The sequence below is a fragment of the Apteryx rowi genome, unplaced genomic scaffold (assembly GCF_003343035.1).
Source record: "Apteryx rowi isolate R43461 unplaced genomic scaffold, aptRow1 scaffold_63, whole genome shotgun sequence".
Lineage (NCBI taxonomy): Eukaryota > Metazoa > Chordata > Aves > Apterygiformes > Apterygidae > Apteryx > Apteryx rowi.
This window is the reverse complement of record NW_020450905.1, coordinates 1,492,679-1,517,668: the sequence shown is the minus strand read 5'-3', so window position 1 is coordinate 1,517,668 and position 24,990 is coordinate 1,492,679. Positions and strand designations below refer to the sequence as shown.

The window sequence follows — 24,990 nt, the reverse complement described above, 5'->3', positions numbered from 1 at the left end:
TGAGCTCAAATTGGAAACTCTTCCTTGTGAAAAGATCATCAAGCTTTTTGAAAAGGTAGATTTTTAAATGTTAAGACAATTCTCCCAGCAATTCTGGCTTTTGTGGGGCTTCAGTTAATGTTCTTTAAACAAATTATTTTGCAGTAACAGGTTTGGACATATTGCTACTCATTTACTTCCTCTAAAGTTCTGAAGATAAACACATGACTTGCGCATTTTAACTTCAACTCCCTTGACTACAGTAAAGCCATTTTATTCTTCTTCACAGAATGTCATAGGTTTTGAATTCATCTGTTATTAATGTTCTTTATGAAATATAGATTTTTCTGCAAACAAAAATAACACATGGCATCAGCTGTGTCCAGTGTAATATCTTGCATTTCTGGTCGATTAATCCTTAATGTACCATAGATAATGGTTTCTCTCAGCTTAAGATTCTGTCTTTTCATTTAGTCTGTATCATTTCACTAGCTGTAAGGTAAAAAAGAAACTGCTGTTTTAGCAAAATGTAATTTTTTTTTTTTTTAATACTTTCAATATAATCGGAAAGGACAGTTCAAGAATCTTCTTATCTTGATTTTAAACTATACCCTTTCTCAGAGTGTTTACAAAAAGTTCATGTGGTTTTCATTATACATTGTGCCCAAGCTGTAACAGAAAGGCTATTAGATTGGTTTTAATAATGTAAAAAGTGATACCTACATGGCCATATTACATTGCTAAATATCAGTTTAGAAGAGAATTTGACTTTTTGCTGCTCAAAAATTTATCTTTTCTCTCTCGAAATCATATTTTTCTTCCTGTATTCAGCATTTTTGTGAATGCTAATTAGAAAGTCCTCATTTTAACCTTTAGGTTACCACCACCTATTTTTATATATCATCTGGAAACTAATAATAGAATCCAAACACCAAAGAGATTTACCTGTGGTACCTAGGAGGTATAGGTATCAACAGATGAAGGACAACCATTATTTTAAATGCTAAGACTTGCACTGATTATACCACAAATTCAGATTTCAAGTTAACTACAAAGCAATACCATGCAAACACAAACTCAGCTTTAGTAATTTGCTATATATTTCTTTGTCATGTTTTAATACTTGGCACTGGCTGAGTGAAGAGCTTTTTATATAATGACTCTCCAATATCATCTTTCATTCTTGAATTTTGGATCTGACTTAACAAAACTATATAAAGCAACTATTGTATGAGAGAAAACAATTTGCATTTGCACTTCAAAAGAAGATACAGAATAATGATATAAGGATGGCAGATGATCTGTTATACAAGCACCAAATGTCAAAAAAAAGAGACAAAGTAGGCCAAGTTGAACTGATTTGGCACCTGTATAATTTAGTTTTTCTATTTTTTAAATTAGAATTTAATTAGAAGTTCAATATACAGTTCCAAGCCTTACTTTTGTTGATCTGGGGTTAGGATATGGGGTTGCTGTCCTATTTCACATGGAACAAGGATAAAATTAGATGTCCATTTCATTCTAGTAGGCAAGTAAATAAGGAAAGGACCGTGATTTTAAATGAATAGCTGTTCAGAGATGAATTGGAAAAAGGGAACTGAAGATGATCAACTTTACATATCAGGCACAGACTCCAGTGGGAAGCCAGACAATATACTAGAGACCTAATATATGCTGTCATTCAGCCCAATCTAATTATTTTAAGATAAGCCATTTGGTGACTTGCTATTCACCACAGGGGGAAAAAATCCAAGAGAGTTTGGAAGCAAGCAGGGCTGAGGCAGCCCCAGGTGCCAAGTCCCTCTGTCCTTTGGCTTTTCCCACCTGCCACAACACCACAGCTGGCAGCTTATTAGCCTACCTGACAAGGAGGGTATACCAAAGAGGGCACCATTTCACACTTGATCTGCTGTCATCATTTGAAAATATAAGGGGTTCAAATGAACCTCTAACATGACCACTCACCAATCATCCACATTAAAATGGAGGATTGCGTGAGCTCCTGAAATTGAGTTATGATTTTGGGACCTGACCTAGCTGAAGTTGCTGCCTGAGTTTAATGTGCAGTCATGCTCCACGCTCTTCTTCATGGTGAAATGCACTGGGGCTAAACAAAACAGAACAAGCTAAATGCATGAGCTGAGGACCAGTCCTCTCCTAGGAAAAATGTGTGTTCATAGGAAAGCAGGACTTCAGAGTACAGGCTTTGAATGTAGCCGTGTGGGTCCTTCCAAGTCCACTCCTGTGCTATGACAGGCAAACTTGTCACTGGATCTTTTTCATAAGCCAATCTTTAAAGGTATTTGGTTCTTTTCTTTTCTTCTTCTTCTTTTTTTTTTTTTTTTTGCCCATTTCTCTCCTTAAAGGAGTTTTTCCATTCCAGGCTCTCATGCCTCTGGCAATTAGAAACCTTCTGCTGACTTTCACCCTCAGTTTATTCACGGGCAGTTTGAAGTCATCTGTTCTTGTGCCAACCTTGTCCTCCAGCCCTTGACAACGATGTGTTTATTCACACACCGTATGTATTTACGAACGGAAAGCACATCCCGTTTCAGCTTTCGTCTTCAGCGGCTAACCAAGCCAAACTTTTCAGGCTCTTCTACAAATCAGCTTTACTGTGCACCTGTTCCAATTTTATTCTAATACAGCTGGTTATACTTATGCACATTATGGCAGATGAAATCCAACCAGTCCTCTGCACAGTGCCATTAATATTTTCATTTCATGTATGGTAGCTGTAGGTGGTGGAAAGCATTTTAGGCTGTCCTTGAGTAAACAATAGCAACAAAGAATTGGTGACAGCCTTGGGCATAATAAGATGACCCTGAACATTATAACAAAGCTAAACGCTCAAGTCAGACATGGATGTAAAATAAAAAAGGACATTTCTTTCATTGAAAAAGAGCAAAGAAAGAAAACTGATGAGAAGCACATGAGTGTCGCTTCCTCAGTTTCACTAAATAAAATCTAAGCTTGATGCACACTTGTGATTTAAGAGTCATAAAGAAATGTAATCGTACTCTCTTGGGCTGTTGGAGATTACATTTATTGTTGTGCAGAGGAAAGAAGAAAGCAGAAAGAGAGACAGAGAGGGAGAGAAGGCAAGTGGGAGACGGAGAGGCCAAGAGAGACACAGAGGGCGACAGAGCGAGAAATCCATTCTCACATTTTGTTAAGGCATATTTGATCATCACTAAATTCAAATCTATGACTCTTGCAAATTTTAAATAAAGAATTATGCCATCTGCTTTAAGGCCCTGAAGAAATAGGAACATTTATTTGGAGAGTGTCTGAATGCAAAGATCAGGCAGAAGAAATCTGTATTATTTACAAAGGACTAATAAGAAGTATTATGCTTTAGCAAATTATGAATTCTTTTATAGGAACAACCCCCCCTTCCTCCCATACAGGCATTTCATTATGATGCACAGCCTTGAAACAAATTTGTTGTATTACCTAAAGGGTCAATGAATGGGACAATAAAAATTAAGTAACACTTTCCAGGCATTATAGCATTTAAAGCAAACAATTAAAATAACAGATGCTAGCCTACAAACCTAAGCAGATTCATGATCACAGAACTGAAGGTGGTATTTGCTTTCATATTATTATACGTGTTGTATCCCTGTGGCACAGCGATGGAAAAGGGAAGACAACTCCAGTTTATGTTGTATCTCATTGCAAGAAATTGTTTGAATCATGTGTGGTCTTTGCAAAAAAATGCATTTTCATTGCAGTAAATTCTCAAATTAGAAGGCCAGAAAAGTAGCTTTACTTACTTAAAACAGTTACTTATTTGACTGCCTAATTTAGCTAAAACAAGCACACCAATCACACATTTCCAGGTTCACTACAGAAGAATTGTGTAAGCGACTGCAGAAAAATGGGCAGAGCTCTCAGATCATTTCAGTTTTATGCAGGTATGATGGTCACCAACAGTTAATGGAAAACCATATGAAATGGTCTGGCTTAGGATGTGAAGATAGCTATTATAATACTGCACAGTAAGGGTCCTGTAAATCACTCCATTTCCAAATCTTGCACTGCCAAAGTGGAGTCATTGTGATCTTATTACTGAACTGGTAAAATGTTGCAATGAATAAGTAATATTATGAAACATTCATCATTCAGGAAATATTTACATTCCTGCTATAATTTGAACATAGTGATAGGAACCAAAGGAAAAATAGGACACAACATGATTCCTTCCATATCGTTATCTACAAATCTCATTTATTCCTAATGTGATTTTTATTTGCCCCAAATTTTGAAATTATTAGCTTTTTTAAAAACAGATAGAGCTGGTAGTAAATCACATAAGTGCAGCTTAAGGAACTTATGGATTTAGGTCCAGAAGCAGATTAAACTGAGATGGCTGTAGAGTTTACTTCTCCAGCACTAAACAAGCTTGTGTTCTCAGAAGTTGCCAGCAGGAATGACTCAATGGGATACAGAGAAGATTTTAATGACTATGGTTCACATCATAACTTGTGAAAATGAACTTAATCTCAGCTTTCACCGATTTCATATAAAAGGCTATAAAACATGGGAGAAACAATGTACATGTCTCTGCGTATACCACTGGAGCTATCCTAGCTGTCAGGGCACCAGCCTAAAGCAAGAGTTTTGGAGCAGAGAAGGCAGCTTAGAGCGGTAACCACTTCAATTGCCCTAGTTTAATCTGCTACAGGCTGCAAGCTATAATGCTCGGAAAGCAAAATTTGTTCCACAGAGACACTAATTTCTGAAAACAAAGATTCTCTAGCCTACGAAAAAACATGAACACTCAGATTGGAACCTCTGGCTTTATTTTGCTTTTTTGGGGGTAGAGCTAACACAGCTAAAAGTAAGTATCTTCTTTTGAGCTTTCCAGTTTAAATTCATTTAAAGTTGACCAAAACGAAAAACTTGTGGCAAGATCTTTCACTTAAACAGTAAACCAATAGCTGGGCTCCATGTAGGAACTTGGTCTAATCTATTCATATTGAGGTTAATGATCAACTTCTATTGACTTAGATTTGGTCAACTAATTTTAAAAAGTGACTGTTAACTCAGAAGAGTAGAAATGAACATTGTACTTCAATGCTCCCATCACTATAAGTGATTTCTAGTTTAGTATGACAGAAAATATAAAATGCATGCATCCACGGGTAGTTCATGTGACCTTTTGTAGCTTAGAGCTGGGCTCTCAGCCAGCGAGACCCACCCCACCTAGTGCTGAAGCACTGGTCAAGAGCAATGCAGAAGCCAAAATTAATAATTTCTGTTGACCCCAAGTTGCTGACACAGCACGTAGCAAGATACAGTTTTTCCCAGAGAAAATTGGCTAAAAATAGGTTGGGAATCCACTGGTTTTGAAAGAGTAGGCCAAGCATCATCTCACTGCAACAAGGTTACCAAAATACAAACTTGAAAAAAAGACTTTGGATTCGATTGCTTCACTATAGCATACTGCACAAATGAAGATCTAGTAAATCTGTAAATAAGTAGGCAAATAGAAGTACATAGTAAAGCCAGAGAGTAGGTCTGGAATTTGTATGCAATTTCTCCAAGCTATCCTTTATCCTGAGAATATAGAGAAGATACACTACCTACATTAGGGGATCTCCCCAGTGAGTTCAGCCATTCTGAACCTACATCGCTTTTCATAAAACAAAAGAAAAATCTGAATGCAGCCAAGATAAGAACTGCATTGTTCAATGTTTTATATGCAAAGCCACCTTGCTTATTGACTTGTCATATTTTAGCTGACAAGCATTCATGGAAGAACCTATATCACAATTTAAAAACAGGCTCTCAATTTAACTTTTTTCCAGTTTTCCCTTTATGAACATTCATATATGACCAGACCCAGAACTCCATCAAAAAGCCTCCCACAGATATCAATGGGTTTGGGTGTCAACCATGATTGACTTCTAGCGGGATTCTTAAAGGAAGGAGGAAGATTTTTTTTTAAGAAAAAAACACTAAAATATAAACGGAGCACAAGCACTTCACTGAGAAAAAGTTCTTAAAAAAAAAAAATCTCTTAAAACAGTCAGCTCAAGTCAAAAGTGAAGGCTGAAGATACCCAGTAGGGAAGTATTTTTCATTTATTCATACAAGGACTTCTGTTTAAAATAGGCAAGACAAAACAACAAAGTCCAAGAACTTGTCTTTCTGTTTCTATTAAGCAACATCCACCCTCCCAGCATGCCTGAACTTTGTTGTAGCTACCGCTTCCTGTTGGCAAAGTCAAGATCAGCATGAAACTTTTCAGTAAGCCTGAAAACAGGATTCATGGTTCACAACAGTGTTTGCTTGACAGTTACCTCATTTATAATGATCCAGTGACAGTCAAAAGCAACCAAATTAGTCTCCACGACCTGAAATAGAGAACAAACCAGCTATCAGTCAGCTTGCTTATGAAAGCCGAAAGAAAAATTAAATGGATGCTCTCTGCAAATGACAAAAAAAAAGAAGCACATGCTCTGCAAGACCTTTGTTATTCAACTGAGGATAGAGAACCTTTAGCAAAATACTGCAGGAGCATTTGTGTTATTGTTTGACTTGCTAATTAAACTTGGAAAATACATTTTATTGCCGGCATCGCAGAAGAGAATATGTTTTAGTTGACTGAGGAGAAAATGAAATCGTTTTTGCCTTAATACTGCATGGTGAGATGGAGCAGCAGGGAGGGAGGCAGAAAATGAATATCAAGTAACTGTTGTCAGATTTCTGTAGCTCCAGCCTCTGAGGCCTCTCCAGTGCTCACCTGTGAGCTGGAAACCTGTGAATTGAAAAAACAAAAACAAAAACAACAAAAAAACTGGGGCTCATATAAATGCAAGAGTGGGGAGCAAAAGGTTCTCCCAAGAAAGAGGGATGTCACTGGGATGATGAATGATGGCATATCCTCTCGCACAGGCCCTCTAAYCCTCCTCGCATGCCTCCTCTCCTTTCCTGTGCTGAAAATCATTCCAGGAGCTGCCTCTGTGCCGGACTGAAAGTGTACTTCCCACCGCATCTTTCACTCGGCCCTTTCCCTTCTTGAAACCTCTACACTTCTGTGGCGATTCACTTGTGATTCACCTTTGTGGTGGAAACAAAGAGAAAAAAATACAACCAGTCTACTTTTGTTAGCAAAAAGGGAAATTATTGACAGAGGATGGAAGCCAGAAGCAAACTATAGAAATGGCTGGACACCTTGACAATTTTTGCTACCAATTAAATTGAATTGGCATCAACACTGAAATAGTTTTAAAATTAAGTTAATCCAAGGAAACTTTGTTTACACGATCACCATACTTATCCTGGCGCACAATTCAAAACCAGTAGATACTTTGAACTGTGTTGAAGCCCAGAAAAACAAAAGACAAAAATTGGAACAAGGCTTTGAACCTACAGCATTATAACACTCAAATAGATGGTCTGTTATTGTTTGGACCACTGCACAGMAGTTATGCTTGGCTTTTAATGATGACCAGCATAAATAGCGGTTGCCAGGGACGATTGCAATTTATGTAGTGCCATGTCCAAAGGAGAACAATTTCACTAGCTACAAATCTTAAGAACAGTAAAAGACCCCAAACCGATAACCTTCATTTTTAATTCAGAGGCATAAAAAGTGGGGTCAGTACTTAATTACTATAACAATAGGCACAAGTGGAAATTCTAATCTAAAGAGATTAAAAAAAAACCCCAACAAACAAAACATAAGAGCAGCAATATATGAACCAACTTCTTCCTAGAAATTCTCACAGTGCCAATAAGAAATAAGCAGAAATGAAAGCTGTAGCTACTAATGCTCTCCTGGAAAATTTCAATATTACTAGGAGTAGGAATCAGGGTGTTCCCTTACTTTGAATTTACACTCATTACATTTTCTCTTTTGTGACAAGAGTATAATATTTTGTCATGTTGCTTTGACATTTGCTTGCCTTCTCCACAGTAGGCATCTACACTATACCTATAACAGAGCAGCATAAAAACTGTGCAAGTCAGTGATACAAGGCATCCTAACATGTCCTGCCAGGAAGCTTGGAGGGGAACGGCATTATCCTGGTCAGGTATCTCATATCAAAGCAGTTGGAAGACAGACACTTCCAGGAACAGAGAAAGGTTAAAAATGGACAGGAAAGTAACAATCCCAAAGGTGCTTTTACTCCATATAAAGTTCTCAGGCACAGAAAGTAATTTGCAGCATAAGTAATGCCATACAAATTTGCCATAAGGAAAAAGAAAAGATCATCACTTGATTGAAACAGAAACAGTTCTGCTCGTCAATCTACCTAAACTCTGTTGGGAAGTAAGCAGAACATAAAAAAAAAAAAAAAAAAAAAAAAAAAAAAGCAGGTTTGAAAATCTGCCATTTTGGGGCCAGTTTCTCATCTGGTTCCTGGCAGCTTTGTCCCTCCAAGCCTCTGGCTCCGGGACACTGTTCGAGATCGGGTCTTGCCACATTTCCTCAGCTGGCAGCCTGCCGGAGGGACGCCCTCAGAGGCAAGGCTCCCAGGAGCGCTCAGGGAACAGCAATAACTTTGTCCCACAAAGGGCTCCTATGCTCTTGATCTGCTTCAACATGGCAATGAGCTCAAACTACAAAATGAAGGAATCCTCTACAAAATTAAAATTCACATTTTCTGTTCATTTGTTATTAACACAGTGAAAGTGGGGTTGATCACTCCTTTGGCTCATCTGATTTGAATGCACTTTTTCTTCCATCAAAAATTTTGTGTTTCGGCTCATTTTGTTTCTTTATAAATATTTGGGTCTGCTTATCTACATTGCCTAGTCTCTCAAATTTCAATTAGACAAGGCCTTTTCAAGAAAGTAAGGATTTTAAGTATCACTGTTTTTATTACATACTTGTCACAGACCACTTAAGCTAGACTCTGGAGAGGCTTGCTCCATCTATGTCTAGTCTCACTATTATTTCAGACAGCTCAGGCTACCCGTCATAGATTTATTTGCAACTTGCAAATAATAAGATGAAATGCATCTATTTTTTAGTTACAGATGAAACTGCTGAGCAGAAAGATCATGTTTTATCCATTAAAGTTTATGCTTTCATGAATCCACTTAATATTAAAGCCATTTTCAAAAAGATTATGTCAAATTAAGATGAACCTGTAATGTACTCAGAGACACTCAAACTAATATATTCTAATTTTAGATGGGCTATGAATAGTCCACAAATTAAGAATTCACTTTCCTCTTTCAGTCTGTCAGAAGCTGACTTTTGGCATTTTCCTTAGCCTACACACCCAAACCTTGTTCTACTGTCAATGGCAGTTGCTTAAAAAGTAAGACTGATGTTGCAATGAAAAAGTTGTTTGTTTGTTTTTTTTTTAAGATGAAATATAGATTAACACAAACTAGGTTTATAAGCCCAGCATTAGACTGGAGTTTCAGGGCCATCTTTCAGTCCTTGGGCCATTCAGTCTTACTTGATGACATCCTAGTTCCCCTGAAATYACTCACAAAATATCTTCTGCTTTCGGCAGGATCAGGATTCCACCTGCCGAGTCTCAGTCCCTCACCTCCAAACACCTCTGAACTCCCACCTATTGCCTATAGCGTCTACTTAGGTGTCTTTAAAGGAGGGCAGGGTACATTCTGGCTGCATCTGTACAAACTGCAGGGCTCTATATAATCATCACCATTGATAACCTTTCAATATTTTCCAGCTATTGTGCTTTTATTTTTCCAGCGTAGAGGAATAATGCATAGGCACAGCCACTGTTTTACAGAAAATAAATAAATCCAATACTATACACGCCCTTCCTCCTGTTTTGAAACTTGAAGGAAGAGGTTGTTCAGCCTTAAGTTTTCTTCAAACACTACCAGTAATCACATGCATAATCTGATGCAGTCATAAGATTCTCTCAATCAGCAGTTATTAAGCACAAGTTTACAAGTTCCTGTTTTTATTAAATCAGTCAAAAAAAAACAAACAAAAAACACCACCCACCCTAAAGCCACAGCAGCACAATTGAGATTCAATTATCTGTCAGTAAAACAGTCATTACTTGGACAAGGCATGCCTTTACAATCACGACACAACCTTCCACAACGCCCTTGTCTCGCTACTGAGTTTGCGGTTTTGTTTACTTAAAGAGCCACCCTATCTTCACCGGGAAGGGGTGAAAGCACACAAAATTACAGTGAAAAATAAAAGGGCTTTTCTGGTTCTGCTAAACTGAATCCTCACGTAAAAAGTACATGTAATACAGCTTCCATGGAAGTATGTAATGAAGTTGTTTACAGGATTTTTATGACTAAAATATTCAGAAAGTTAAAACATATATCTGCTGAGTGATGATCTTTTTCTGGTTTAAATTAACACCTGCACTCATACCTAGTGAGCTGGCATGAACTTGTGTTCCTGGCCAGGGAATAATGAATATGCAACACAGTGCTTCCAGAGGCACAAGGGCAATAATGAAAAAGAAAACAGAGCCTCTAACTTGAAAACTAACACAATTTGATGGGAGGCATGTATGAGTTAGGGGCTTCCGAACCCCACGCATTTGAATACGATGCAGGTTTCGCACTCCTCTGCCCGTCCTGCTGCCTCGGTGACAGAAAGCAGCGCTGTGCATTTGGGAAAGCACAGACTGGAAATTTCCATATGAGACAGAAGGCCGGTGACCGTACTGTTTATGCAGCTCACATTTAAGCTAAAGCTGAGAAAAACTGCAGCATGCATTCATAATGAGGGCTGAAGACCAAAATCCTATGCAGCTATTGAACAGAGGAGAGTTAACTCTCTGCAAAGCAAAGAAAATTACGCACATATTTGACAAAATTTGTTTTCGTCTTTCCTCTGGGGGAAAAGAATTCAACTGAGGGTTACTACACCCACAAAGCTGTTCAGTTCAGCAAGCTCTCTAAGCTAAAAACAGTTGGTAGCTGGGAGAGTATTAAGACACAGTGTCACATAAGTTTACTCTGTTCTTGCTTTTCCTTAGGTTTTGGAGATAAAATACTGAGGCAACCTTTGGTCTAACCCCAGATGTCTGCTTCTGTGCTTCCAAATACATTTTACTTGCTTAACTGCCATGAATCATACTAGCAGTAAAAGAAGTAGAAACTTATTAGTTCTGCTGTGGAGCTTGGACTATCTTTATTTACTGAAAAGGTAAATATTTGAAACTGCCTGGCTGCCTTCCTGATGTTCACAACAAAACCAACAATAATAAATACAGGATTTTGTGCTGTTGAGGTGGGCTTTCTTCTGTGTCGTGAAGCGCATTGCTGTGCGGGAGCATTCATAAGTGGATGGACTCCAGTAAGAACTGGGGAGCAGTGATGTTGCAGTCAAATGCCCGAAGCAGCTCATGCATTTCAGTCTCACCGAATAAATTTGTGCCCCGAAAACAGGCAGAGCATGGCCAATACAGCCAATGACTTCAAAGAACGAGTTTTCTGCCATTCAGGATTTTTCATTCATAGGCAATATCGGTTAATTTTTACTGCCGTATCACATGACTCTCCAGTACCAAGAATCAAAGCAGTATGTTAGCAGGCCAGGTCTGAAAGAGACTTCATGAAATCGTGAAAAGACTGAAAAAAGAATCTCTCTCTACCTACTCAACCCCTGCTCAGACAGAGTATTCACACTGAAAAATTAGGAAACATTGTGACATTAGTTGCATAAATCCTGCAGCAGAGAATACTGCCCTTAGATTCTTCAGTGCCATTCATATACAGTCATGAAAATCCGCAGCACAGATATAAAAGATCATTCTTATCATCTTTGCAACTTTAGAAATGTGTTCACGTCAAACTCCAGCAGTTTTCCTAACACCCTATTAAAATAAATCAAACATCTCCTTCACGAGGAAGGTGTTCCACTTAGTCAAACATGGGTGCTATTGAACTGCTGAGCAAGAACATGGCTGAGGAAGAAAATAATTTTCCTCTTCTAAAGAATTCAACTGCACACCAAGGGAGATTTTGCAGAGAGCAGAAAAATGCTGTCAAGAAGACAAGTGATGAGCAAGGACAAACCATCTGTCACTGGCGGTAACTCCAGAACTTCCGAATCTTTGGAAGAGCCTGACAATTTATCACAACTATTTCTATTGTTCGCTCTCAAATCTTCAAACAGGCTAAATGCAAGACAATACAAAACAAACAAAGCACGATATTGCCAGCATGCAAGTTTCTCTCATGCATAGTAATAAGCAAGAAAGCAAAATAGCTTTCCAACAAAAGGAGCAGGTATTTTAGCAGGAAACCACGATGTCCTCTACACCTGTTCTTCCGTACAGATACTGACAATGCATAGGTGCTGGCCAAAACTACAAAATACAGACTAGAACAAAGGAAATCCAGAAAAGAACTGTTGCAGGTCTTCAAAACTCATCTCCATATGCACTCGCCAAGTAAGACAAGCTTTGCAACCATCTAACAAGACCCATAATGCTTCACGTACAGAAAGCTCTACGCTGAATTTAGCCATCCTGGGTATCTCCTGTTTGTAGATATAGGGGAGAGCTCCTGGGCTCCAGTCTTAGTTTTGCTACACCCGGGACTGCTCTGTTACGAGCCACCCAGGCCCCACGACTCATTTCTCAAAATGCTGAAGAAAAGTTTCTGTCATTAGAGCTGCTTTTCCGTTAATTTGCTGCTGCAGTAAGAGCTGTAGTAGAGACTGTGAATCTTTTTCTGCTGGACCACCACCAAGAAAACCACATTTTCCATTTGATTTTTCACAGAAGCCAACAGATGGCATTGCATAATCCCTTGTTTTGGAACTGGCTCATTTTGAAATCATTTAGAAAGTGATTTCTTGCTTAGTTTTCCTAAGAGCTGAGCTGGGACACAAATTCCCTACTAAACTCATCCAAACATCCACTATTTACAATATGCCCCATTTATGCTGTCTTGTAATCTGCACTCTTTCAGCTGGAAGACTGCTAACCTCAAAGATCACTAGGCTTCTTGTTGCCTGTGTCTTTTCATAGACCAACCTCTTGCAGTCCTTACTGCTGTTTTATAGGTGAACATAGTGCACACACACACCCAGGACATACTAGTTTGCTGACCGCTGAGATATAGAAAAAGCAGGCAGGCAGCTCCCAGTGACTAAAAACAAAACAAATATAAAAACTCAAAGGTTATTTCCTAGCTTTTCCTTTAATTGAAGAGATGTGATTTGGCTAGTTTGGGTGCCTGGAGCAGTCTCCTGTAGTGTAGGTGGCTCCTTGGGCAGTGATATAAAACCCCAAACCTGGAAGCTTAAAGACTATTAAAAAGCTACTGTGCAGATAATACTAAGAAAGTTAGATAAACTGAGGACTGCCTTAACTTATCCAAAGATCAGAAAAGAGAATGTACAGAGTTGTATCGTGTCAAGTTAAACACTGCAGGACTTGACTTGTACATGGAAATCCCGAACTTGTCTCCAAGTCCTCCCCCCCCAACTTCTTTTTTTCCTTCTAGCTGCTCGTTCATTAAACCCACTACCATTTTATCAGGCTATCTGTACCAGTACTTCCTGCTGGCGCCACAGCAAGCCCTTTTCTTTGTCTCTGCTCTTAGTCTTTGAGCTTCTCAGTAGGGAAATCAGCTGCTGATTTATAAAGCTCATTCTTGCACACCAGAAACTAAAGCTCATAAAAATCTTTCTTCACTGAAGGCAATATTTTTGGAATCTAATTTTAATCTCTATCCATTTTCACAACTTGAGGAAGGGGGAAAAAACAACAATGAGAATATTCATTATTTTTATTCTTATGGAGCAGAATCCTTTTCTAGGATCCCTTTCCCTCAAGTTCATTGCATACAAAAGGGAATACTTTGGGTGAAAACTGATAGAGAATTCCCTAGGCCACTAGTCATCTAGATACCAAGCATTAAAAACCAAGTTTCTAAAGCACTTGGTGGGGGAGTGTTTTCTCCTCCTCCTAAGGAGAGCTGAGATGGCTGACATGGCTTTATTTACTTGTCTCATGAGAGCACTGATTTCTTTGAAAAAGAAAAAAATAGTTCCTCTACTTGATCAGTTTTACCCTTTTGCAGATTTATTTCAAAAGATTATACTTTTAAACTAAAAGAAATTGGGTTGAACTAAATACTAAATACTAATACTAAATACTAAAATTGGGTTAAACTAAATAATACTAATACTAAAACTAAATACTAAATACTAAAATTGGGTTAAACTAAATAATTAGTTTTATATTGACTTGGCTTGCCATCCTAATTATATTTGAAACAAGTCAAACTCCAGGGAAGATTTCATCTCCCTTGTACTAAAATTTTAAGAGATGGAGGCAGCTCGAACAGATAAATCTGCCCCATGCCAAAGGTATATAAGAAAACAAGTCAACAGTTAAATGTTCATAAAAGTAACTAAGCCTAGTATTAATACTTCAGAGAATATGACCATAGGTTTGTACTGAGAACACAAAATAAAAGCTTGTTCTGTCTGGTATAAACAACTATTTAAAATTTTTCATTTCCTTCATGATTCAGAAGAGCTAATAACATATGCATTTGATAGAAATAACACATCTGAAACCACGTATAGTCCTGTGAAGTCAATCTGTAGACTAGAGGTTCAAAACAATGCCTGTGTAAGAACATTTTAAACACCTTTCATTTTAAGGGTTATTTTATTCTTATAGTCTGCAGGTTTTATCATCTTCAAATTTATATTTTGATTCGTATTCTGATTGTCCTCGTGAAAAGCATTTGTAACATCCACTGTAAGAAAAAGCTCAGATCAGTCCTGAACTACTCTGCTTGAACTCAGAGCCATAAGCATGACATCATGATACCTACACCAGAAGACAGGTGCTAGAAGGTAGAAAACTAATATTCGCAGTCAACAATAATGTACCTCACACCTGGAAGCTGCCTATTTCAAAGTAACAAAGTGACCCCAAACATCACATAAATACAGATTCACTACTGTTGCCATACAATTGCCTGTACTTTCTTTTCTTGTTAAGAATTTCTTAGAATCTCTTATACGTAGCTAGATGTTTTTCTTCATAGTGATAGCTTTTATATCATTAAATACTACATTCTTACTTGAAGATCCAAGATCTTATTCCTCATCTGTATTCCAAACTAGAGATACTTTTTTTTTTTTTAAAGCCAAAATCCATCTGTGCAAATCTGGAAGCTAAGCAGAAAGCTTGAGTATCCGGGTTGAACACAGGCTTTAAATCAAACTGGTTGTCATCGCCTTCCAAGGTGAAGAATCAATCATAAAAAGTCTAAACCCATGCTGAAGTCTCAAAATACCCTCCTTTGTATGGATTAAGAACTGTTTCTCCCAAACACATTATTTGTTTTAAACACCTCACCACACCTGATCCCATTCAGGAGCTACCCTTCGGGCCAACCAGCTCTAGATGGAGGGCTGCTGACAAATCCTCCAACAAACAAGGTAAAATAATTGCCTTTCTGATTTCAAGATTTGTATCACTGTCTTCACTAGGGCCAAAATTTCTCCCCAATAGGGAAATTTAGGGATTAATGAGGCTTTTTACAGATTTAAATTGCTATCTCCTTAAATCTGTTTCTGATGTACAAGTACACATGTTACATGCCTAACTGTTAATCATGATTACCACTGTAGTTAGACAGTGAATAATTAAAGTGAAGAAAAGTACACTTGTAAAACAGAGGATTCCTTTCCAGGATGCATTAGTGTGGGTTGACCACACTCAGGAAGAGGACGTTAATTCAAGTAAAGCTTGTAAAGGAATCATGTAAGACTAGTAGCATTTTTGAACAATCTTGCTCTTCTCATCCATACCTGATTTTATACCTGAGAAATTCCACAGATTGTAATGCAGTTGCTCTTGCTTTACAACAGTTTAATGAGAGGAAATGTAGATAATTAGGATGAAAAATACGTCAGAAAGAGCATGAAAAACATGGGGTTTGAGGAAGAACGTGAAGGAGCGAAGTGAAGAGCAGCAGTACAAGAAAGAGGGTCACTGGTTCAGAAAGCTTTTTGATAACAGGAACAAACAATTTTATACTGCTACCACTTTAAAAAAAAAAACCAAAAATACCAGTTGCCCTAAATAGCAGCTACTTTCTGTAAAATGTTTCTGTCCACTGAGAAACCCTTCGTTCCAACAATCAAAAATAAAAATTAAATACTAATTAAATTTAAAATAGTCCATTTGGCATCATTCTTCTGTTCTCTGATACTGGGTGTGGGCACTGTTGCTTTTCAAAGGTTTGAAAAGTATTTAAGTAGGAGAAGTATTAAACACACAGATTGCATTCATATCCACAAACTGAAAATACAAGGCTCAGTTCACCTCCTTTTTCCAGGAGCATTAAGGGAATATTTTAGGGCCAGACGTTCTGAACTGCTCAGCATCCATAGGTTAGACAGATTTTCCTCAATGGGAGCTGCAGGATGTTGAGTGCTTTTGAAAGCTTGCCCGTTCCATTCAGGTTTTTAAATGAGAGTTGAGTGCCTTGAAAATCCAGTTCTGATTATGTTGGCAGCACGTTGTGTATTTTATTAGTGATACAGAAATGTGGTTTCACCTCCTTTTACATCTGTTAGCAAACTCAAGATCTAGTCTGCTTATGTAGCAGGGGAAACGTTAAAAATCATGAGCATATATACACAATATAACGACGTTTCTCCTTTTCTTCTCCACTGTCCGCCTAAGAGCACTCCTCGCCAGGCATCAGCTTGACATTACTGAAACAGAAAGTATTTCATTTTCCTATCACAGGCATTATTAACGAAGGTCACTGTTCAAGTGACAAAGCATCACTAAAGCCATCAGCTCCCTTTGCTCCTCAGCTTTATGGCTGTGCCTCTCCTGTCATTTCGCATATCTGTAGAGAACAACAGTGGCAGAGGTTCAAGCGAGATAGCCAGTATTTCCAACTCGCCAGCAAACTTAGTATTCAGCTCCCCTCCCAGTAAGCAGACTGAAAGCATTTTCCTGGTAATAGGAGTTCAAGAATCAAGAGCAGTTTAATAGAGTTCTAACTGGCTGCAGGCTCAAAGCTTCCTACGCAAAAATCCTCTCAAAAGCACATATACTGAGATAAAATTCTATTCTGAAATATTGAAAATATTTTGCCTACCAAACTGCAAAATCAAACGTGAAGCCCATCAGCCATTTTGGTTTCTGTGCTTCATTGCAGAAAGTATAAGAAAAAGCAATAAAACAGACCACTCGTACTAAAAGTCCAAAGTCACTGAAAGCCCCGATCTGTACAAGAACTCACTAAGTCTTAGAAAGGGCATGGATCAAAATGCTTGGCTTTTTTCTTATATTTTCCTAATGAAGTAAGTATCTCTACTTTTTAGGAATTTCTGCTATTACCCTACTCCAACCAGTAAACTATATGAACCTAATGACATAATTTAAATAATTTATTATTACCATAATATATTTATAGTAAGCAATATCCATTCTAAAAATCAAACATGCAACAGTTCATATTCCACTTCTCCTCCATAAAACTGTTGGCCATAAAGCTGTTTGTAAACCTATGACTGTATGCTTTAGGCCTGAAACCCTGATGCATCCTTCATATATTGAAAATTCATTGAAAGCTATTAACAAAAAAAGTTGAAGATGAATACACAGAAACTTAAAGAGTACTACCATGGTCCCATACCTGCTAATTGTTAAGCTATCTGAAGTACAATAGCTCAGCAAAACTAATGTAGGTTAAATAAGTTTCCCAGCATCAAAAAGAAAGAAAGTGACATGCAAAAAGAGACTATTTGTTGTTGTCTGATTGTGATTTAAAAGTGGGTTCAACACAGTAACTTGTGTCTGGATCCCAAGTGTCCAAGCAGCACCCATGTTCCTGAAGGACAGACACTGGGGATACAAACATGCCAGAACTGTGGGCTCAGGCATGCCTGAAATACGGCTGCAGCTGGGACATCCGCACTCAACTCTAACGTGGGACGGATCCCAACCAGATCGGAAAGTCCTTTACCAGCAACAGTAACGCAAAGCTGGCCTACATGTGCTCATTTACAGAAGCATCTGAAACTTCCTAGCCCTCAAGGCTAGGTAGAAATTCTAAATAACTTCTGTTTTAAGCTATTAAAGACAAAACGCAAAGTTTTAATAGGAGATGTAAAGGTTGTAATCAGAAGAAAAACAGAAAAATATCAGTGTTTAACAAACGCATTGTAATTTGAGCCATGCCATGCAGTTCTTCAATAATTTACGGGGATTAAGTTGCTAAGAATTATTTCCCAAGATTTTTCATTGTGGAACAGTTGCCCATTTCTTTTGGCTTACTGCACAAAGAGGCTTAAATTAGATCTTTGCTATCGTCTTATAAAAATAAAATGGAAAACTTTGGTGGAGAAAAATGAAAAGAGTGGGACAACTTTAAGAGGATTTGAACATTCCAGAAAAGGAAAAACAACGTACACATTGCTAAAGAGACGAGTTCTGCATTTTAACAAAGCATGAGACAGCTAATGCAGCCGTAGCAGAATGAGCTATAAAGAAAAATGAAGACTTTTTAACTTTTGCAAAAATAAGTATTAAAGATCATTCCAGTCTAATCCTGAATTCCCACTGTATTTTTTCCATGGAAGAAAAACACTAAATGCATCATTTTTAATTGCTTTTTGGATTTTGGATTTATAAACATCAGTAACTTCACTCATATTCATGGTAATAGTCAATGAAATTATTCACACAAGGAAAATAACTCATACGTATAACAGATTACAGGTCCAGGTCCCTAATGTAAATTATGAAAGGCACATTATAGAAAGTCATAATTTTTTCCAGAATCACATTTCTTTCTCCCTTAGGCACTGTCAAACATCTTTTTACCTTTAAGCACTGCATTTCTGTAGCCTTCTTTCAGCCATCCTTTTCGTCTAACCTAAACCACAGCAGTGATATATAACTCCTGTTCCGACTATTAATATTACGGGCACATGGTCTGTGCTGCCGGACAGCAATAGAGGTGCACTGACAGAACCAATAGGCAGACAATCCTTGAAATGATACATGAGCTTTACACAAGGATGATCAACAAGATAGAGCACTCTTCTCCCCAGACTGATTGATAGGAAAAACAAGTTGCCTATAAGGCTGTATTTTCATCCGGGAACGAGTACATGAGAAACGATCATCTCAATGATCTCAGAGGGTCATAATTTTGTCCCTCATGCAGGAAGCAGGAGAACTACACATCTGATATGTAGTAGTAAATTACATTGAAGTTTGCTGTTGACCTAGGCAAAATTCTGCACGTTGTGAGCACAATTACGGCCCAATTTTAATTGGACTTGAGATATCAAATCCCACCTTTCCCCAGGGAGGCAGGCTGGCAAAGCCAGAAGAGCTGCATCAAAATCTGGAACCTACGCCGGGGATTGAGTGGGTGCAAAGCCCTTCCCATATCCCATCCCTGCCCCAGAAACTCACCCGGAACAAGAAGGGAACTCGATACCACCCTGTACGGGCACAGGGGAGACCAAGCGGGGATGTCCGGGGTGGGGCTTGCACATCTGCTGCACAATTCGACATAACTGCTCCGGCAGCGCTACCTAACTGTCCTGAAGACGTTTCTGTAACTGCTTTCAGGGGCACACTGCGCTCCCTCCATGGGCTTTATATGTGGCACCACCTACTCTGATGACAGGCACGTACATCCCCATCAGCCCAGGACTCTTGCGCTTTCTAAACCGCCCAAGCCAAATTGGACCCCTGTTGCTGAAGCACCCACCAGAAAGGGAAGCAGCAGGTCTGTGTCSGTCTTCAAAGGCACAGGGAAGAGTGCCTCAGTAGAGCCTTCTCTGGGCATTTCATTGCTTTTCTTGGGTATTCAACTCCTTCAGGTTTTCAGCTTTTTCTGGCTGCTGCCACCGTACTGGCCAGGAAGCCCTCGTCCTGGCTCCCACAGCAAGAGAAGCCAGGGAGGCACTGACATATTTGCTCCCATCACTTGCCACTTCCATAGCCAGTGCCTTTGTAACCCATTTTTCTTATAGTGCTTTTTCCTCAAACACATCTCTAGCACTTTTCTAGAGAATCCTAAAAGCTAAAAAAAATTAAAAAATTTTTTAAAGTAAATCTCTTCTATAATCAATTTGAAAGTTGGCAAAGGGAACAGGAGGGACTTCCTATAAATATGGATTAAAACTCTGTAAGAGAGAAAATATGGACTAAAGCTCAATAAGAGAGACGAAAGCTGTAAGTAATCACAAGAAATTAAAGTTTAGATCTTTTTCCACATTGACATCCTAGACATTCACATTAGAAATCTTCAGTAATGTCTGATGCGCGCAACAATGGGTACAAAATACAGCTATCTGAAAACATAGCATTGTGCCTACTAAATAAAAGAAGGTTATTTTCCTCTTACCTGGTCCTACAACACACACATACACAACTCATGCACATATAAGTGCATGTGCCACACACTTGCTTCTATTTGTTTCATCTGAACATGAACTGTAAGCTTTTGTGAGAGATCAGTAATGTATCTTAGTCCGTGTGAAAATGTCTTTTACATGAGTTATAATCCAGCTCCAAAATTTATTTCCCACTCCATGCATACTCCTGGATCCTGGAGCACAGATCAGTTATGTTTACTTCCCTAAATTAAACATGCTTATATCTTTGAGAGGAGTTTTTCCTCATAAAAATCATAGAAAATTCCTTCTAATGAAACAGATTCAAACTTTGGTCCATGACCCTCTGCACACCATAACAACTCCAAAATGGAAAAGGCCATCAAAATTGCTTAGTATATGTCTGCTCCACTCTCCCTGACAAAAGAGGATAAAGTCAAAGTGGTACCATATTTCTGTCAAAATATGAATCTTCCTGAATGTATGCTTTAATAATCAAGAGGTGACACTTATTTATGGCAATAAAAGATTTTTTTTTTAATCCCTTTTTAGGTTGTATGGTTTCTAACAATGGCATCCTGGCAGCTGACTGAGCAATAACTGAAACTAATGAGACACGTCTCCTCTGGCAAGACATTATCAGTGTTCTTATCACTATGCTTTGGCATTTAAAAGAAAGGAATATCATTTTTKCCTTTACTTTGAGAATACAACAAAAAAAAATCTTCAAGTACACAGTACTGTATCTCCCAACCTGAAAATGTAATCTGATCTGAAATAGCAACTAGGATAAGAGATACAATGACAGAAACTCTTGCTTTGGTTCAGTATGAGGAGGGACACATGGGAAAGAATGAAAAAATCATACTCCTTGACTTAATGCAACTAACATAAGGGTTGTTGTCCTAAGGTACGATGTATTGTAAGCACAGAATCTCCTTCCCCTGGCAACATGCATTTCATCGCATTTCAGCCACCATTTGTAGTACATTCTCACCCACGCGCAAAAGTTCCCATAGGCACCCAAGTCTGTGTTTCACGTGTTTAAAGGGCATTTAAACTACAAATGGAGTCGGCATCACCTAGCCGAAAAAAACGGGCAGTTTGTCTCCTTTGCTTGGAATTTTGGGGGCTTTGCTCACTCTGTGGAGGTATGCTTTTCGAACCTCCATGAGCAAAGGCTGGCTTTTTGCAAAGCCATACATCTTCAGAGAGATGGAGGGAATGAAAATGTAATGTGAGGTTAACAAGACCCATAAGCTAAGGTCCCTACAAACAGAATTGTTGTAACATTATTCTGCTCTTCCTCTCTCTCATAGTCCCAGGCAAGAATAAAAAACAYGGAAAGGCTTCACACCATGCTCTCATGCACAGCGTGAGCCTGTATTTCATGTGCAACAAGTCCCCATCTGTTGTGCTTGAGACAGGGAGGGACGTTGCAGGTATGCAGACGTGGTACACATGCACCCAACCTCCCAGATACTAGTTACGGGTGCTCTTTCATATTGGGGCACAGAGCTCAGGCTTTACATCACTTACAACATGAGCGTCACGGTTCATTARTGAGACATACAACCATGGCTGCAAGCAGGGGTGCAAGTTCAGACTGTCACACAAATCATTATCCCCTTAACGATGGGGGCACACATAAATGGGGAAGGGGAGGATGTACGGCCGTGCCTTCCGTTCCAGAGGTAGACAGTGCTGAAGGGAACAACAGTGAAACTCGCTACAACAGTTACATGGACCATAACGCAACAGGGGATGTTTTTGTTTGTTTGTATACACAATTTTGTCCTCAATGGGATTCTGGTTCTTGACTCAGTCGGAAAACACATTACTACAAATAAACGATGATAATGGTGAGGGATAAAAAACGACTGCATTTTCTGAAACCTATCTCTTATTTTGGAAAACAAAAAAGACAATTTTGCTTACCAGCTATACAAGCAAAGCAGAACCGTTCTCAGCCATATGCACACTAGCAAACGTACAACTCGCCTTCCCAGGACTGCTGCAGCTGTGCTGGTGGGTGCCAGTGGGTGCTTAAACAACATTCAAACCTTATTAACGCTGACTGAACACTGCCAGAGGCCTGTCTATATTAGAAGCGCATGTTGGTGCTAGTATGAATGCACCTACAAAAGCACTAAAAACAGATAATAAATTGACAAACATTGATGCAATTATAACAGATTTTTCTGTAGTTTAGTCTGGAGAACTTCCTTTATAATCCCAAGCACATTAACCAACTGAAATTTTACTATCTGCRCAGGACAAGCACTGAGGAAACCTGAAGGAAACCATAAGCAAGAGGACAAGAAAGAAAATGAAAGTAGACTCATCATACTGCCTCTGGAGTAAAAGTACACACTAATAAAACCCTGACAACTTTTCTGTACAAGTGCTATTCAAATACTGTGATTACTCAGTAGCTACACTAAGTGTCACCAAATAGAGACATGAGGGAATACCTGATTTTAGAAATGTGACCTATAAATAAAGCAAATGACACCCTCCTAAAAGGAAGGAAACCTCAGAGGAGTTCTGCAATACTTAAAGAGGAGAGCGCTGAACTCAGACAACAGAGAACCATTTGCGATTTACACATACTTGGTTCACTGCTCATTCTACCTCAGCCTTGGAAAGGGGAAAAACTTCCACAGTTTGCGCCTTCTCTTTCTATCCTCCAGCTTCCTTTTTTTTCTGAAAATGATGATATATAAAACCACGCAAAAGGGATACATGGCCGTGTTAAAATTAGTCCCAAATTATATCCCTCAAAAAAATAAATTTAAAAGCTTTTATTCACACTAAAACAAATTAAGATGCTCCCATGACAGCACAGAAAAAAAAAATCTAGTAAAAACAGCTTATAGTATATCTGAATTATTTCTGGCAGTGTCCAAAACTCAGAAATGAGGGAACTAGGCTGACTCAGGTGAGGATGAAGCAAACACAAAATAATTCAACCTTGTCCTTATATAATCTGTAAAAATGCTCTGTACTGCTCATTTAAACAAGTCGCTTCCCCTTACCAGGTCCACACTGTAAAATGGGCCCAATAAGATACTGTTACCCCACCTGAGCTTCAGTGTAAACAGCTCCAATTTACCACAACTTTTGTAGTACTGATACAGAGAAACTCCCTTGTGTTACTGTGTTTTTTCTCACAGACGAATACCAACATAAGAAATCAGAGGGAAGCAAATAACTCATGATGGAGGGGACTATGATAAATTAATTTATTAAAGTGTCTGTAGCCCTGCAATTCAAGAAGGGTAAAACATTAACAAATAGTGACCAAAGAAAGTTAGCATCTACCTCATTTACTAAATTAAACAAGTAAGAAATCAGTCCCAATCACATGCAGTCTCCTGCAGCCACCTCTCATTTTACTAGGTTTGTGCTTTTTCACAGCATATCCTATTTCATATTAAAGGCACTAAAAYTGTTGCACTGCAATGTATTGAGACAGATGATGGCACCCCCAAAAAACCCCTACATACAAAACATGTAAATTTATTAAATTTGATCTAGAACATTAGTAAAAGCAACAGCAAAAAAGGCAGTGTTCCTACAGTGACCACAATTAGCCGGAGGTTAAGCTCCTAAATGGAATACGACATCCATGCTGAAGCGTTTTTCAATGAGATTTGAAGTTGGATGCGAACTTTAGATTTGAGAAGCAAASTCCTTAGCGCATCGATTGCTGGAAGCTGCACATCGGATACAAAATAAATTGAGAATGCATCTTCTACTGCTGAGGACGTTGATTATTGACATACCGTAGGAGCGCATGGGGACATACAGAGAACAGAGGTTTGAGCACCAGATTTAAGACTTGTTGATTTATTTGCAGTTATTCAGTTCTTTTTATTCAACCAGATCCTGTGCTAAACAAAGTCCTTGGGGTGAAGCTCATTATGTTAATTATGGAACTGCTATAATCTGTCTGGCTTTCAAATTAACAATTTATCATAGCACAAATTAATTCATTAATTATTTTCTACAGCATATTAGCACATTAACCATAGTGCTTAGSCTCATTTCACTGCTACTGTTAAGGAAGTTTTTCCTTTTTACTTAGAGAAAGCATGAAATTTTACCAGCGCATCTACAACTCAGCTATGAATAACTTATTCAGAAGATTTTCATTTCAAGTACAAAATGGTGCATATTTAACCAAGACTAAGCTATTGTACATATTCCCAGTGATTAAATGATTAACTTCTTGGAAAATAGAGGAGTTTCTGGGTTTACTACTTTGCTGTTTGCTGCTTTCTCAGAACACTCTAAGGATTCCAATAAACAGGCAATTAACAGCTCTCCTAGTAAAATGTTTCACTACAGTTCTTCTAACAATTTTGTTACCTGCAAAATTCGTAGCACTCGCTATTCACTTTAAAACAGAAATAAGTAACTACAACAAGCAGTACGGCTTCACGTAACAAACTAGTAGTTGGATTAAATCAGTTAAAGAGTGAATCGAACTAAATTAAAATTCTTCCATTAAGTTTTGAAAAGAAAGAGTTTTCTTAAACAGTGATTGATGTTGAATTCCTGGGACGTGACTGGAAYCACATTTTAAAATATAGCCTGACAAAAAGCACCATTTTTCTTATAGTATTTATCATCTTGCTAGAACCTAGGAATACTGCAACTGAAAACCAGTTCTTAGGTGT

At 38.4% G+C, this 24,990-nt stretch overlaps 1 protein-coding gene across 1 annotated transcript in view; it reads right to left on the bottom strand.

Moving 5' to 3' along the window:
- The window catches only part of GRID2 (glutamate ionotropic receptor delta type subunit 2), a 714,293-nt gene that overhangs the window by 225,343 nt on the left and 463,960 nt on the right, over positions 1–24,990 (bottom strand). Inside the window, exon 5 of the mRNA XM_026084197.1 lies at positions 6,291–6,344. Within this exon, the coding sequence (XP_025939982.1) occupies positions 6,291–6,344 (54 nt within the window). The remainder of the gene's footprint in view (positions 1–6,290; positions 6,345–24,990) is intronic.